At 46.1% G+C, this 18,042-nt stretch overlaps 1 protein-coding gene across 1 annotated transcript in view; it reads right to left on the reverse strand.

Moving 5' to 3' along the window:
- Positions 1-18,042, reverse strand: part of TMPRSS9 (transmembrane serine protease 9) — a 187,051-nt gene that overhangs the window by 61,943 nt on the left and 107,066 nt on the right. The window contains exons 3-4 of the mRNA XM_075282860.1: positions 16,758-16,888; positions 15,037-15,104 (exon numbers count right to left, since the gene is read on the reverse strand). Of these exons, the coding sequence (XP_075138961.1) occupies positions 15,037-15,104; positions 16,758-16,888 (199 nt within the window). The remainder of the gene's footprint in view (positions 1-15,036; positions 15,105-16,757; positions 16,889-18,042) is intronic.

Genomic DNA, 18,042 nt, shown 5'->3' on the forward strand with positions numbered 1-18,042 from the left:
GACTGGGAATTCAAAGAATATATGGGGGTTATGTGCACCCACAATTTTTAATACTGGTATACAGTGCCATTGTCTGACTGGGAATTCAAAGAATATATGGGGGTTATGTGCACCCACAATTTTTACTACTGGTATATACTGCCATTGTCTGACTGGGAATTCAAAGAATATATGGGGGTTATGTGCACCCACAATTTTTACTACTGGTATATAGTGCCATTGTCTGACTGGGAATTCAAAGAATATATGGGGGTTATGTGCACCCACAATTTTTAATACTGGTATACAGTGCCATTGTCTGACTGGGAATTCAAAGAATATATGGGGGTTATGTGCACCCACAATTTTTACTACTGGTATATAGTGCCATTGTCTGACTGGGAATTCAAAGAATATATGGGGGTTACGTGCACCCACAATTTTTGCTACTGCTATACAGTGCCATTGTCTGACTGGGAATTCAAAGAATATATTGGGGTTATGTGCACCCACTATTTTTAATACTGGTATACAGTGCCATTGTCTGACTGGGAATTCAAAGAATATATGGGGGTTATGTGCACCCACAATTTTTACTACTGGTATACAGTGCCATTGTCTGACTGGGAATTCAAAGAATATATGGGGGTTATGTGCACCCACAATTTATACTACTGGTATATAGTGCCATTGTCTGACTGGGAATTCAAAGAATATATGGGGGTTATGTGCACCCACAATTTTTAATACTGGTATATAGTGCCATTGTCTGACTGGGAATTCAAAGAATATATGGGGGTTATGTGCACCCACAATTTTTACTACTGGTATATAGTGCCATTGTCTGACTGGGAATTCAAAGAATATATGGGGGTTATGTGCACCCACTATTTTTAATACTGGTATACAGTGCCATTGTCTGACTGGGAATTCAAAGAATATATGGGGGTTATGTGCACCCACAATTTTTAATACTGGTATACAGTGCCATTGTCTGACTGGGAATTCAAAGAATATATGGGGGTTATGTGCACCCACAATTTTTACTACTGGTATATACTGCCATTGTCTGACTGGGAATTCAAAGAATATATGGGGGTTATGTGCACCCACAATTTTTACTACTGGTATATAGTGCCATTGTCTGACTGGGAATTCAAAGAATATATGGGGGTTATGTGCACCCACAATTTTTAATACTGGTATACAGTGCCATTGTCTGACTGGGAATTCAAAGAATATATGGGGGTTATGTGCACCCACAATTTTTACTACTGGTATATAGTGCCATTGTCTGACTGGGAATTCAAAGAATATATGGGGGTTATGTGCACCCACAATTTTTAATACTGGTATATAGTGCCATTGTCTGACTGGGAATTCAAAGAATATATGGGGGTTACGTGCACCCACAATTTTTGCTACTGCTATACAGTGCCATTGTCTGACTGGGAATTCAAAGAATATATTGGGGTTATGTGCACCCACTATTTTTAATACTGGTATACAGTGCCATTGTCTGACTGGGAATTCAAAGAATATATGGGGGTTATGTGCACCCACAATTTTTACTACTGGTATACAGTGCCATTGTCTGACTGGGAATTCAAAGAATATATGGGGGTTATGTGCACCCACAATTTTTACTACTGGTATATAGTGCCATTGTCTGACTGGGAATTCAAAGAATATATGGGGGTTATGTGCACCCACAATTTTTACTACTGGTATATAGTGCCATTGTCTGACTGGGAATTCAAAGAATATATGGGGGTTATGTGCACCCACAATTTTTACTACTGGTATATAGTGCCATTGTCTGACTGGGAATTCAAAGAATATATGGGGGTTATGTGCACCCACAATTTTTAATACTGGTATACAGTGCCATTGTCTGACTGGGAATTCAAAGAATATATTGGGGTTATGTGCACCCACAATTTTTACTACTGGTATATAGTGCCATTGTCTGACTGGGAATTCAAAGAATATATGGGGGTTATGTGCACCCACAATTTTTAATACTGGTATACAGTGCCATTGTCTGACTGGGAATTCAAAGAATATATGGGGGTTATGTGCACCCACAATTTTTACTACTGGTATATAGTGCCATTGTCTGACTGGGAATTCAAAGAATATATGGGGGTTATGTGCACCCACAATTTTTAATACTGGTATACAGTGCCATTGTCTGACTGGGAATTCAAAGAATATATTGGGGTTATGTGCACTCACAATTTTTACTACTGGTATACAGTGCCATTGTCTGACTGGGAATTCAAAGAATATATGGGGGTTACGTGCACCCACAATTTTTGCTACTGCTATACAGTTCCATTGTCTGACTGGGAATTCAAAGAATATATGGGGGTTATGTGCACCCACAATTTTTACTACTGGTATATAGTGCCATTGTCTGACTGGGAATTCAAAGAATATATGGGGGTTATGTGCACCCACAATTTTTAATACTGGTATACAGTGCCATTGTCTGACTGGGAATTCAAAGAATATATGGGGGTTATGTGCACCCACAATTTTTACTACTGGTATATAGTGCCATTGTCTGACTGGGAATTCAAAGAATATATGGGGGTTATGTGCACCCACAATTTTTAATACTGGTATATAGTGCCATTGTCTGACTGGGAATTCAAAGAATATATGGGGGTTATGTGCACCCACAATTTTTAATACTGGTATACAGTGCCATTGTCTGACTGGGAATTCAAAGAATATATGGGGGTTATGTGCACCCACAATTTTTACTACTGGTATATAGTGCCATTGTCTGACTGGGAATTCAAAGAATATATGGGGGTTATGTGCACCCACAATTTTTAATACTGGTATATAGTGCCATTGTCTGACTGGGAATTCAAAGAATATATGGGGGTTATGTGCACCCACAATTTTTAATACTGGTATACAGTGCCATTGTCTGACTGGGAATTCCACAAATAATTTGGGGATTCATTCACCCTACATCTCAGGCTCTTGCCATATTCACCCAGGTTGTCAGTGCTGCACCAGCTCGTTCCCAGACAGCTCGGCCCGAAAAACACGTTACCTATATAGAGGATTTGGACAATGAAGACAACATGTTCTAAATCTAATGTCTGCACCTTCTCCAGAATTAAAATAAAGGCAGCGTTTAACTTTCAAATAGCACTGCACAAAGGAAGAGCTTATCAGCTTGTCTCATGACATGCTACTGAAAAGTTTCATTTGTGTATCTTAATGTAAATATAGTTGTATAAGCTTTTTGGGTTTTAGGCACTGCCAAGTTATTTATTACCACCCGCTCCCTTATAATGATGATGACGCCAAAGTCACTGTGGGTGTTCAGAGCTCACAGCTTTGGGTGACATTTGTCTTGCTCTCTGTCGGTACCAGCTGTCTTTTTGGATACCGTAAAGTTATGTTGACTTTATTAACAGCTATAGAAGCTTTAGCCAGGTTGTGACGGTGTGTAACCCTAACAACACTAAGTGGGATACACATTAATAGTCAGTCTATGTACGCTAAACGTATCACTGAAGTAATTTTTTTTCCCTCTCCCCTAATATAAGAAAGGAACAGACATTAGACCTAGACCGGGGTTCGAGGCTTGAAAAAATCCAGTATTATTTGTTCTTCATGATGTGAAATATGTGTTGAAAAGCAACCCAAGATGAAGTCAGCCATGTGTGCCAGTGTGTTACTTGGCATGCCTTTGCTGGCCCCAACTGTAAGGGTCACTCTCCATTTCCTCCATTTTCCACTCCCCTTCACACCATTTGTGGTGAAGCAATGGGATGCACTGAAGTGCACCCTCTAGCCTCGTGTGGGATAGGGACATCAGATGCCACTCCAACCCCCTCGTCTTCCTCCGCCAGCCAACGGTGCGAAGATGAGAGGAGTGTGCTCTGAATGTTTTCTGCCTAGCAGAGGCTAGTTCTCACTTACGAAAATGGCCCCACTTTGACCTGTATATCAGGCACAATGGTGTAGGTTTCAAAGAAACATGGCACCAACAAGTTGGAAAACGTGGGCCATGCGTGGACCGTGTTTGAGTCTGGCAAGCTCCAGATCTGCTACCAGGTTCCAGCCATTATCACAGGCGTAAAAATGCCAGGCCCCAGGTGTAGCAGGGAAAAAAAAATGCCATCTCAGCCAGGATGGCATCCCTGACCTCGGAGGCACTGTGCTGTCTGTCCCCCAAGCTGATCAGTTTCAGCACGGCCTGCTGACATCTCCCCATGCCAGTGTTACAGTGTTTTCCGCTAGTAGCTGGGGTGGAGGTTGCAGCTTCGTAGGGTTTCAGTCTACTCCTGCCATGAATTTTGGCCTGGGAGAGGAGATAGGCCACCCCAGTTTGCACCCGGGGAACAGACTCCACCACATTCACCCTGCCTGTCATTAAAGATAAGCACTGCAGCATCCCTGACCACAGGCGCTTGTCCATGTGTCGGTGGTCAAGTGGACCTTGCAGCAAAGCGCAGAGCTCTGGGCCCGACTGATGTTATGGGACACATGCAGGCGCAAGGCAGAGACAGCACACCAAGAGAAGTAGTAACGGCTAGGCCCAGCATAGGGAGGTGCCCCAGCTGCCATCTGCTGACGGAAGGCCTGGGTCTCCAGAAGCATAAACAAACACCAACATCTCCAGGGCCAGCAGTTTATCGATGAGGCTGTTACAGGCTTGGGCATGGGGGTGGGTTGTATTGTACTTCTGCCTGCAATGAAAAGCTTGGGAAATGTGGAGTGGCTGGGAAGAGGCGCATGATGGTGCAGGCCAAAAGGGCGCATGAGGGTGAACTCCCCAATGTGTCAGAGATAGGTGTGTAGGTGTCCTTGCATCATATACTTGCACCATATTTGGCTTTGGAAGTTAATTTTGTGCCAAAAAGTGGTTAAGACAGCGATCCCTCAGCTACTCCCGTTACACTGTCTATTGAAGTTACCATCTGTGGAAGTGGACCACCATTTCTAAGATCCCAAATGAAGCAGGCAAGAGATGTGCAGTTCAGAAAAAAAGATGAGAAAATAAGTTTAGGCTGTAGAGCACAGAGGGATCGGAGAGGACAGAGCTGGTGTCGGCCAGGTATTCCCACAACATGCGCCTATACTTGTCCCTCCTGGTGACACTAGGCCCCTGAGTGGCAGTAATTTGTCCAGGGGGGCCATTAACGTGTTCCAGACCTAGGAATAAGTCTTCCAACAGGGTAGAGTTTTGCATGCCTTTGCTTCTACCCACTGTTTTTGCTGCTTAGCTTCCCTCCACATCTACTCTGCTTTCACCCCTAAACATCACCCCAGTTTATGCCTTTGCATTCTACCCAGGTTTTTTGTTGATTTAGCTTCCCTCTACATCTACACTGCTTTAGCCCCTAGACATCACCCCTGTCCATGTGGGGTCGGTGGCCTCGTCATCCACCAACTCCTCTTCCAATTGCGCACTGCCCCCTTACTGCAAACCGCACATGACCACAGCTTGCCTTGATGGCAACTGTGTCTCATGATCCCCACTTAGGTCCAGACAAGTTGGTGGCGGGTCCAAAACCCCAAAATTGGAAGGAAATGGCAGATGCTGCAGTATTTCTAACACCTGTTCCTGGTGCTCGGGCCTGGTCTGTGTTGTACCCTGCACCCTGCTTAACGCATCTGCCATATCCGAAGTTGTGCTGAGCGCATGCTAATGTTTCGTGTCCAGTGCAATGGATGGGATGGGATTTCACATAAGTCTGCCACCCATGGCCACTCATGGTTGAGCAACTGAGGGAGTTGACTTTGACGAACCCGAGGGTTTTGGAGTTGGAACTACATCAAAGGTCTGTGCTGCTCACACACTCTGCTCAACACATGATATGTTTAGTGCCAGCAGTGTGGAGACGTCGCACAACAGCCGTTGTTCCAGCAGGTACAGGCGTTGTAGGAGTGCATAGAGGCTAGCAGCGGCAACTATACACTTTAAAAACTATCCGCACAAGCGCCACACTTTCACCAGTAGCTCAGGAACATTGGGGTACCTTTTTCAAAAGATTAGCAGCAATGAGTTAAAAACGTGGCCCAGGCATGGAATATGTTGCAGGCTGCCAAGCTACAGAGCCAATCCCAGGTTACGGCCATTATCACACATGACAACATGCCTGGGCCCAGGTGCAGTGGCAAAAACCACATTGCCGTCTCATCGAGGATGGCATGACTCACTTTGTAGGCAGTGTGCTGTCTGGCCCCCAAGCTGATGAGCTTCAGCACGGCCCGCTGACATCTCCCCACACCAGTGTTGCAGCGTTTCCAGCTCGTAGCTGGGGTCAATTTAACAGCGGAGGAGGGTGGTGTTTCAGCCCTCCTCCCAGGAATGTTGTGTGGGGAGACAAGTCAGGCCACCACATTTTGCGACCCGGTCCACGCCTCAACTACATTCAACCACTGTGCCCAAATTGAAAGGTAGCGTCCCTGTCCGCATGCACTTGTCCATTCGTAACTGGTCACATGGAACTTTAGGGCTAAGCGCTGAATTTAGGGACCGCCTCATGTTTGGGGGAAAGTGCTGGTGTGGATGGCACAGTGCGGTGGCGCAGTAGACACTCTGCCCAAAAAGGGCAGAGTGTCCCCCAGCCGGGATTCCAACATCTCCTGGGCCAGATTTCTTGAGATGAGGCCGTTGAAGCCTTGGGCATGTGGGTGGGTTGCGCTGTACTTTAGCATGAAATGAAAGGCTTGGGAGATGGAGAGTTGCTGGGAAGAGGTGCATGATGGCGCGGGCAAAAGGAGAAATGGCAGGAAAAGGTGAGGATAAGGGTGAACTCCCCAAAGTGTCAGAGGCAGATGTGGAGGTGTCCTGGCTCCTGGTCTGGACTGCAGCGCCAGCCCTGTCAACAGTGGAAGAGGCAGTGGCCGCCAGGCCAAACGACGATTATCCTGCGCTTGCTCTCACCCACTGAGCCCAGGGCTTGCCTTCCAAATGATGGCACCCGCAAGAGGTGGTGAGATTCCTCTCCGCAGATCTCCAAACCATCTTGGACTTGCAAATTGCACTAAATTTGTCATGTAACTGACATGTACACTCACCGGCCACTTTATTAGGTACACCATGCTAGTAACGGGTTGGACCCCCTTTTGCCTTCAGAACTGCCTCAATTCTTTGTGGCATAGATTCAACAAGGTGCTGGAAGCATTCCTCAGAGATTTTGGTCCATATTGACATGATGGCATCACACAATTGCCGCAGATTTGTCGGCTGCACATCCATGATGCGAATCTCCCGTTCCACCACATCCCAAAGATGCTCTATTGGATTGAGATCTGGTGACTGTGGAGGCCATTGGAGTACAGTGAACTCATTGTCATGTTCAAGAAACCAGTCTGAGATGATTCCAGCTTTATGACATGGCGCATTATCCTGCTGAAAGTAGCCATCAGATGTTGGGTACATTGTGGTCATAAAGGGATGGACATGGTCAGCAACAATACTCAGGTAGGCTTTGGCGTTGCAACGATGCTCAATTGGTACCAAGGGGCCCAAAGAGTGCCAAGAAAATATTCCCCACACCATGACACCACCACCACCAGCCTGAACCGTTGATACAAGGCAGGATGGATCCATGCTTTCATGTTGTTGACGCCAAATTCTGACCCTACCATCCGAATGTCGCAGCAGAAATCGAGACTCATCAGACCAGGCAACGTTTTTCCAATCTTCAATTGTCCAATTTCGATGAGCTTGTGCAAATTGTAGCCTCAGTTTCCTGTTCTTAGCTGAAAGGAGTGGCACCCGGTGTGGTCTTCTGCTGCTGTAGCCCATCTGCCTCAAAGTTCGACGTACTGTGCGTTCAGAGATGCTCTTCTGGCTACCTTGGTTGTAACGGGTGGCTATTTGAGTCACTGTTGCCTTTCTATCAGCTGGAACCAGTCTGGCCATTCTCCTCTGACCTCTGGCATCAATAACGCATTTCCGCCCACAGAACTGCCGCTCACTGGATGTTTTTTCTTTTTCGGACCATTCTCTGTAAACCCTAGAGATGGTTGTGCGTGAAAATCCCAGTAGATCAGCAGTTTCTGAAATACTCAGACCAGCCCTTCTGGCACCAACAACCATGCCACGTTCAAAGGCACTCAAATCACCTTTCTTCCCCATACTGATGCTCGGTTTGAACTGCAGGAGATTGTCTTGACCATGTCTACATGCCTAAATGCACTGAGTTGCCACCATGTGATTGGCTGATTAGAAATTAAGTGTTAACGAGCAGTTGGACAGGTGTACCTAATAAAGTGGCCGGTGAGTGTATATGATGAGTCTATCCATTGTCTGTTCATTTTGGTGAAAGTCAGCCTGTCAGCTGACAGACAGCTGTGCTTGTCAGTGATGATGCCACCGGCTGCTTGTACCCCCAGTTTTTGCTGCTTAGCTTGCCTCCACATCCACACTGCTTTTGCCCCTACACATCACCCCTATCCATGCCTGTGCCTCTAGCCATAAGTCTGCCACCCATGGAAACTCATGGTGCAGAAAGTGAGGGAGCTGACTCTGAGGAACCCTTGGGTTTTGTAGCTGGTACTCCATCAAAGGTCTCTGCTGCTCACACACCCTGCTGAACATACGGTATCTAGGGTTAGAGTGTGTGGTGACCTCGCACAACAGTAGGTGCTTCAGGCAGATGTAGGCCTTGCTGGAGTGTATTGCGGCTAGCTCCAGGTACTGTAGACTTGGGAAAGTGGGTGTCCAAGTGCCGCACTTTCACCCTTAGCTCAGCTAATTTGGGGTATGTTTTTAAAAATCATTGCACCACTACATTGAACATGTGGGCCAGGCATGGAACGTGTTGGAGGCTGGCAAGCTCCAGAGCCCTCCAACAAGCTAAAAACCCTGGCCCCAGGGGCAGCGGGGATAAACAAATTGCCATCTCATCCAGGATGGCATCCCTGACCTCAGAGGCAGTGTGCTGTCCGTCTCCCAAGCTGATGAGCTTCAGCCCAGCCTGCTGACGTCTCCCCACACCAGTGTTGCAGCGTTTTCAGCTCGTAGCTGGGGTCAATCTAACAGCGGAGGAGGAGGAGGGTGGTGTTTCAGCCCTCCTCCCAGGAATGTTTTGTGGGGAAACAAGTCAGGAAAATTCTTGAAACGGGAGAGTTTTGCATCTTTGCCCTTGCTGCCTATGGACATCCCTTTGCCTCTAGCCACCATTTTCCCTGCTTTGCTTGCCTCCACATCCACACTGCTTTTGCCCCTAGACATCACCCCAGTCCATGCCTTAGCTTGTACCCCCAGTTTTTCCTGCTTAGCTTGCCTCCACATCCACACTGCTTTTGCCCCTAGACATCACCCCAGTCCATGCCTTAGCTTGTACCCCCAGTTTTTCCTGCTTAGCTTGCCTCCACATCCACACTGCTTTTGCCCCTAGACATCACCCCAGTCCATGCCTTAGCTTGTACCCCCAGTTTTTCCTGCTTAGCTTGCCTCCACATCCACACTGCTTTTGCCCCTAGACATCATCCCTATCCATGCCTCTTCCCCTAGCCATAACTCTGCCACCCCTGGAAACTCATGGTGCAGAAACTTTGGTTGCTGACTTTGAGGAACCCTTGGGTTTTGTAGATGGAACTCCATCAAAGGTCTGTGCAGCTCACACACCCTGCTCAAGATATGGTATTGTAGGGTTTCAGCGTGTGTGAATGACGGACAACAGCCTGTGTTTGGACAGATGTAGGCCTTGCTAGAGTGTTTTTAGGCTAGCAGCGACTCCTGTGCACTTGCAAAAGTGGGCGCACAAGCGCCGCATTTTCAACAGTAGCTTCGGTACATTTGGGTATGTTTTTAAAAAACTTTGCACCACTAGGTTAGACGTGGGCCAAACATGGAACGTGTTGGAGGCTGGCAAGCTCCAGAGCCGCTACCAGGTTCCAGCCATTATCACAGGCGTAAAAATGCCAGGCCCCAGGTGTAGCAGGGAAAAAAAAATGCCATCTCAGCCAGGATGGCATCCCTGACCTCGGAGGCACTGTGCTGTCTGTCCCCCAAGCTGATGAGCTTCAGCACCGCCTGCTGACGTCTCCCCACACCAGTGTTTTAGCGTTTGCCGCTAGTAGCTGTGGTGGAGGTTGCAGCGTCGTAGGGTTTCAGTCTACTCCTGCCATGAATTTTGGCCTGGGAGAGGAGATAGGCCACCCCAGTTTGCACCCGGGGAACAGACTCCACCACATTCACCCTGCCTGTCATTAAAGATAAGCACTGCAGCATCCCTGACCACAGGCGCTTGTCCAAGTGTCGGTGGTCAAGTGGACCTTGCAGCAAAGCGCGGAACTAAGGGCCCACCTGATGTTGAGTGACACGTGCTGGTGCAAGGCGGGGACGCCACACCGGGAGAAGTTGAGACGGCTAGGGACGGCATAGTGAGGTGCCACAGTTGCCATCAGGTCCGGGAAGGCGGGAGTTTCAACAAGCCGGAACGCCAACCTCTCCTGGGCCAGCAGTTTAGCGATGTTGGCGTTCTAGGCTTGCGTGGGTGGGTGGTTAGCGGTGTATTTCTGCCGGCGCTCCAATGTCTGAGAGATGGTGGGTTGTTGTAAAGAAGCGCCTGATGGTGCCTTTGATGGTGCAGGAGAAGGAGATAAGACAGAAACAGGGGAGGATGAGGGAGAAGTCAACAAAGTGGCGGAGGCAGATGAAGTGATGTCCTGGCTCGTCCTCTGGAGTGCATCGCCAGCACTGTGAGCAGAGGCAGTGGCATGAACGGCGGGCGACGTTTGTCCTGCCGTTGCTGCCTGCCACTGATTCCATTGCTTGGATTCCAAATGACGGTGCATTGAAGTGGTGGACAGGTTGCTCTTCTCAGGGCCCCTACTCGATTTCGAGAGGCAAATTGTGTAGACGACACTATATCTGTCCTCGGCGCATTCCTTGAAAAAACTCTACACCTTCAAGAAACGTGCCCTCGATGGGGGAGTTTTTCTGGGCTGGGTACAAAAGGGAACATCTTCGGACATTCCGGGTCTGGCCTGGCTTCGGCAAAGCAGCTGACCTCTGCCTCTGGACATGTCTCTGTCTCTAGCTACCCTTTTTGGTGCTGCACCTGCCTCAACATCCACACTACTTTCCCAGCTTGACATCTGCCTTGTCCAGGTGGGGTCGGTGTCCTCGTCGTCCACCACCTCCTCTTCCAACTCCTGTCTCGCCTCCTCCTCCTGCACAATGCGCATGTCAACTGGCTGCCCTGACAGCAACTGCGTCTCATCGTCGTCGATGAGGGTGGGTTGCTGGTCATCCGCCACCAAATCGACCGGAGATGGAATGGAGGAGACTCTAGTGTTTGAGCATCTGGACACAGATACTCGTCTGTTAGGTCCGTGGAATCGCGAAATGGAGGGGCAGGTTGCGGTTCAGTCAAAGGAAGGGAGAACAGCTCTGGGGAGCAGGGACAGTTGGAGTTATTGTTCTGGGAAGATTGGGAATTTTGGGTGGAAGGAGGACAAGACTGTTGGGTAAGAGGAGGTAGAGGCTGCCTGGCTGGTGGACAATGTGCTTTAAGCGTTATCCGACAGCCATTGCAAGACCTGTTCCTGGTTCTCGGGCCTACTAATCTTTGTACCATTCAGCCTAGTTAATGTGGAACTTTTGTGCAAAGCGCAGAACTTAGGGCCCGCCTGATGTTAAGGGACACACGCTGGTACAAGGCTCAACTCACCCTAAGTGCCAAAAACACTGCTGGTGCAAGGCTCTACTCATGCCAAGGGCCTCAATCTCTGCTGGTAGCTCAGCTTAAGGTCATGTAACTTTGTTTGGAAGGGCTCATGTTAAGGGCTAGAAAAGTGAATTTTGGAAGGTCTTACCACATCACACACACACACACACACACTCAAAATGACAGTTAAGGGTGAGGGCTTTTGGAATTCCCATTGCCTATTCCATTTGTGGTTGTCATGGGGAACGTGATTTAAAGGGGTGGTTGTTACTGTTTGTTGAGCTTAAATTGGGGTTTGTGTCCATCCATTTGGGGAGTAAAGAAGGTTTCCAGGTATTTTCCCACTTTGATAGAGGTTTTTTTGAATGTGGAAAGTGTGTAGTTGTTAGGCAGTGATGTTGGGGTAATAGAGGGTCTTTGGTGTGTTAGATGCCCCCAGACATGCTTCCCCTGCTGTCCCAGTGTCATTCCAGAGGTGTTGGCATCATTTCCTGGGGTGTCATAGTGGACTTGGTGACCCTCCAGACACGGATTTGGGTTTCCCCCTTAACGAGTATCTGTTCCCCATAGACTATAATGGGGTTCGAAACCCATTCGAACACACGAACATTGAGCGGCTGTTCGAATCGAATTTCGAACCTCGAACATTTTAGTGTTCGCTCATCTCTACTAGCTATACCTCATCTTCACCTGCCTCTGTTCCCTCCAACTTCTCTAACTCATTCTCTAACTAATTCTCATTCCTCACCTCTGTGACATATATCTCAATCTGGAAACTAACACCCACTTTTCCCCCAGAGAAACCTTAACCATCTTGACATCTTCTCACTTTCTGACTCTTCTACCGCTATATGGCATATCCTCTCTTCAGGATGCAGAACTCCTCTGGAAGAAAAGCCACTCCAAGGAAGACTATCGGTTATAAAGAGGCAGTTCTTAACTTTAAAAATGCACTCCCCTCTGCAAAACAGGTCTTTTTCACCACACTCATATATTTACCATAACACAACCACAAACAGTTATTCAATACCTTCTTTGCCCTCCAATGCCCCCTCCAGCATCACTTTGAATGCGTTACCTTTTACTTAAAAAAAAATTGACACCATCAAAAGGAGCCTCAACCGACACCCACTTTAACCAAATGTTCAGTGCTCTTCATCCTTAACCTATTTTTCTACCATCACCAATGAAAATCTCTCCTTCCTAATTTCAAAATACCATCTCGCCACCTCTGCGCTCAACCAGATCCAATCGCATCTCATTCAGAACCTCACTGAAGTCTTTGTTCCTTCTCTAACCCACCTCTTCAACCTATTTCTTTCTTCTTTTTTTTTTTAATGTAGATTGTAGCCCCACATAGAGCTCACAATGTACATTTTTCCCTATCAGTATGTCTTTTTGGAATATGGGATGGAAATCCACGCAAACACGGGGAGAACATACAAACTCCTTGCAGATGTTTTTGTTTGTTTTGCCCTTGGCGGGATTTGAACACCAGGACCCAGCGCTGCAAGGCTGCAGTGCTAACCACTGAGCCACCGTGTGGCCCCCTAACAACCTATCTCTATACAGAGGAACCTTCCCTTCTGCCTTTAAACATGCCACTCTCACACCTATCATTAAGAAACTCTCTCTCGATATGTCCTTTCCAGCCAACTATTGATGTGTCTCACTGTTCATGTATGTTTCAAAACTCCTTGAACAATATTTCCACATTGAACTATCCTCCTATCTCTCGACCAACTTACTATTTGATAGACAGTCAGGCTTCTGACCCCATCACTCCATAAAAACTGCCCTAAACAAAGCCACAAATAACCTAATAAATGCCAAAGCTAAGTGGCACTACTTTGTTCTCCTCCTCCTTGACCTTTCCTCCAATGTCGACCACTCCCTCTTGTTACAAACACTATCATCTCTTGGCATCACTGATTTGTCTCTCTCCTGAATCTCCTCATACCTCACCAATTCACCTCATCATTCAGCACACCACCTCCTCACCGCGCATTCTTTCATTGCTGCGCCTACGACACTACCTGACCAGACATTACCGCTTTGTTGTCCAAAGTTCCTGAATGTCTGGCAGCCATGACCTCCTTCCTCTCCTTCCACTTTCTCCAGCTCAACATGCAGAAAACTGAGTTCATCATCTTCGCCCCACCTCACCTGAGGCATCTATTAAAGTTAATAACCCTTGATTTTGACTTATCCTTCAAGCCATACATCCAAGCCCTAAGCACCTCATACTACCTCCAACTCAAGAAGATTCATCAAATTCATCCGCTCCTTCCTCACTTCTGAATTTGCAAAAATTGTAGTCCACACCCTCATAATCTACTGCTTAGACTACTGTAACTCTCTTCTTGACTGCCTCCCATTAAATGCTATCAACCCCTCCCATCCACTCTAAGCTCTACCGCTCGCTTAATCAACCTTTCATCAGCCACTCCATCGCCAAAGGAATAGAGTTTAAACTGTTAACGCTGACATACAAAGCCATCCACAACCTGTCCCCACCATACATCTCTGACCTGATCTCCTGTTGCCTACGCACACGTAACTTCCAATCCTCTCAAGACCTCCTACTCTCCTCTGCTCTTATCTACTCTTCACACAACTATTTCCAAGAGTTCTCCTCTTCATCCTCCATATTCTGGAACTCACTTACGACACATTCGACTGTCCCCCTTAATCACAAGCTTCAAGAAGTCCTTAACGACTCACCTATTCAGGAAGGCCTCCAACCTTCAATAACACTATTGCCACCACGCCTCCATCTGGACAGCATTTACGTTTACCTACTGTCTATATCCCCTTTCCCTTGTAGGTTGTAAGGCCTTGCAGGAAGGGCTCTCTATCTCACTGTACCAGTTAGTCACTGTATTATACTTGATCTGTGTATTTTGTGTATTGTATGTAAACCCTCAAATGTACAGCACTATAGAACTAATGGTGCTCTAAATACACATAAAATAAAATATACATAAAATAATAAAGTATCTCTAGGAATACTAAATCAGTGGGTGGCCAGCCAACATCCAAGATATTATTGCAGAAGAGTTTGACATTGGACAGTGCTGGAGTCAAGTCATCAATCAATAAAAGGGTGTGGACAGGCAAGGACAGTATATACTGAGGAGAGCCCAAGCACTTACTGGGTTTAGGATTACCCACTGGGCACTGGCAACTTCATGTTCATGGCTACTAAAACTGAACTACTCAGCAACTATACTTCTCTAGATAGCCACAAGGGTATGATTGTATGTCTGTTATCTGGTATTGTAATTACTTTACTGGACGCAAATAAACTGACAGATTCCCTAAATGTAAAGCAGCAAATCTCAAGAACAACTGTATATCATTTCACATGAGAGCAAAAGAATTCACTTACCTATAATGCAAAGCTGCTAGTCCAATATAACTATCTTCTAGAACAGTATCCTTGAAACTGTATTTCAACTAAGTGGAAAATGGAACATAGGCAAATTGTATAAATTACATTAAAAGAAATCAAACATGAACTGATACCAACCACAAAACAGTACTTAGGCCTCACGCATACCTCCCAACTTTTGAAGAGCAGAAAGAGGAACAAAATGTGTGTCGTGTTGAGCAGCGGCAAATTTAGCTCCACCCACTTTTATGTTAACTCCGCCCATTCTCATTCATTTTCATGTGCCCCCACACAGTATTATCCTCCTACAGTCACCCATACATTATATGTCCCCCCATCTCTGTCCCCAGTTTCATGTGCCCCATCTCTATCCCCAGTTTCATGTGCTCCCATCTCTGTCCCCAGTTTCATGTCCCCCCATCTCTGCCCCCAGTTTCATGTCCCCCCATCTCTGCCCCCAGTTTCATGTCCCCCCATCTCTGCCCCCCGTTTCATGTCCCCCCATCTCTGCCCACAGTTTCATGTCCCCCATCTCCACCTCAGTTTCATGTCGTTCTCCCCCCTTCATCTGCCCCAGTGTCATGCCGTTCCCCCTCTTCATCTGCCCCAGTGTCACGCTGTTCTCCCCCCTTCATCTGCCCCAGTGTCATGCCATTCTCCCTCGCTTCATCTGCCTACAGTTTCATGTCCACCCCATCTCTGCCCCCAGTTTCATGCCGTTCCCCTCCCCCCTTCATCTGCTCCCAGTTTCATGGGCCCCCTACATTATGTTTAACACAAAAAACACTTATACTCACCTTCCAACACTCCCCCATCGCCCTCTCCGCAGTCTCACTCACATAGTTGTAGGCGCGATGTGACGTCATCACATTGCACCTACACATGCAGGAGCCGGAGCACTGCGTTAAAGCAGGAGCTGAGCTGTGACAGCTCCTGCTTGAATCACCTAAGTATTCAACTCATCAGCGTCCTCTGGACGCCGATGAGTTGAAACTGAGACATACCTCCCGCTGACCGGGACCGCGGGACAGGACACCGAATCCGTGAATGTCCCACGGAATCCGGGACGGTTGAGAGGTATGCTCACCTACATTGTAATATTCTAAATCTGTGCTCTGTGAATCTATAAGTTTATATAGTCTGCTATGAGCCAATATTGTACTTGAGTTTTGCTTATTCTGTGATAACCTGCAGACTGTAGCATACATTCAATGCCTGCCATATTGTGGAGGTGTTCTCTAATTTAGCACTGCATATAGGGAAAGATAAAGCCCCTGACACAGCATGAAGTAATATTACAAGTATGTAAAATTAGTATATGAGTAGTAGAGACTATAAATAAGTGTTACATGTTAATAAGTGCCATTTGTGAATAATTCTCTATAAAAAGGCCATCCAAAGCCATTAAAATCATAGTTGTGAATTATTTATTATTTTAGGCATCCCAGATAACATGAAGACACTTGTAACATAAGCCTTAGCATGTGTGTTTAGTTTACAGCTTTGTCATTCTTTTAAACATTTTTTATGAAATATGTTTAAAAGGAGAAACATCTTGTAATTTTCGATATTTCCATTTTTAGAACCATTATTTGGTTATCTATAAAGTGTTCCATTTCTAAAATGTTATCTCTAGACTCTTTGCTGTATACATGAGGCCTTGCTACAATATTATATTTCTGGGCAATCAAACAACATGCTGGAAACGTCTGACTTACCATTTTCTGTAATGTAGTGGTTATGGATTTGTAGTACAAAGAGGAGCTATTTTGTAAACTAGGATTGTACTGAAGACCTTGTAATTCCAAAGTATGTACCACAGTGAGGCTCTGTGTTGTTGTTAAATACACTAAAAAATAAAATCATTGGGGTGGTTATATGGATTCATCAATTTGGGGCTAGCCAACCACAGACAATTATTTGACTAAGGAGGAGTTCACACTACCGTTATAATGTTCATGGCTGTCTTCTGTCATAGGATGACATAAAACTGTCGCAGAGAATGGTCACAGACTGATTTTGTGTCCGTTCCCATTGACAATACTGTAAACAACATGAGGACTCTCTGTAACAGTTTTTTGTCCGTTGCTGTTATTGTACTGCAGAAGACAGCGATGGATATTACCAACAGTAGTGTGAACGCCTCCTAACATTTGCTACTTTTAGCATAATACAGTTATTCTGCGAAGACCATTACTTATATAATAACATAGAAATTGAGAGCTTCTGTATACTGGGAAGAATTCTCAAAAATGTCCATCAGAACTGTATAAATTCATTTATTTATTTTGCTTTTGCAAAATCACGGCCGCAAAATAACGCGGCGTATACGATCCAGGCTCCCATTGAAAACAATGGGAGCTTTTACGGCGCGCAAAGTCTCACACGCCGTATACGTGCCACATCACACAGCACGTTACTCTGTGTGAATGCACCCTTATTTTTACACGTGTATTTTGCAAAAATACACGCGTGTTTACTCCGTGTGAAGGATAGACTGCCTTTCCTTGTCAGTATAAAAAAAACTAAGAACTTGATATTGTTCAGTAGTTGAATTTTAATGGCTAACTAATATTTCCTTGTCAGTGTGATTGAATAATCCCCTTGGGATAATGCTTTTCTCTGATGCACTTCACCTTAGTCTTACTCTACTGCGGAAAATATTTATCTGCTGTGTAATTTCTCCTAACTCTATATAGCTACCCATATGGCGCATTATCTTTCCATATTTTACAGTATAAACAAGCAATTTCAAACCCAGAGCTGGGGAGACCCCCAGGGTTGCTGCACCAATTCAGAGGGGAAATGGTTGAATCCCCTCTTTTATCTACATCAGCATCCTAAGGTATTTTAAGGGCCCATGCACATGACGTTATGCGGCGTTGATTCAGACACGTAACTCGTATCAGAATCAGCGCTTCAAAACAGAATCCCATTGACTTCAATGGGTTCCATTTAACGTGCGTAACACATTGAAATCAATGGGATTCTGTTTTGAAGCAC

Source organism: Leptodactylus fuscus, chromosome 1, assembly GCF_031893055.1.
Source record: "Leptodactylus fuscus isolate aLepFus1 chromosome 1, aLepFus1.hap2, whole genome shotgun sequence".
Classification (NCBI taxonomy): Eukaryota; Metazoa; Chordata; class Amphibia; order Anura; family Leptodactylidae; genus Leptodactylus; species Leptodactylus fuscus.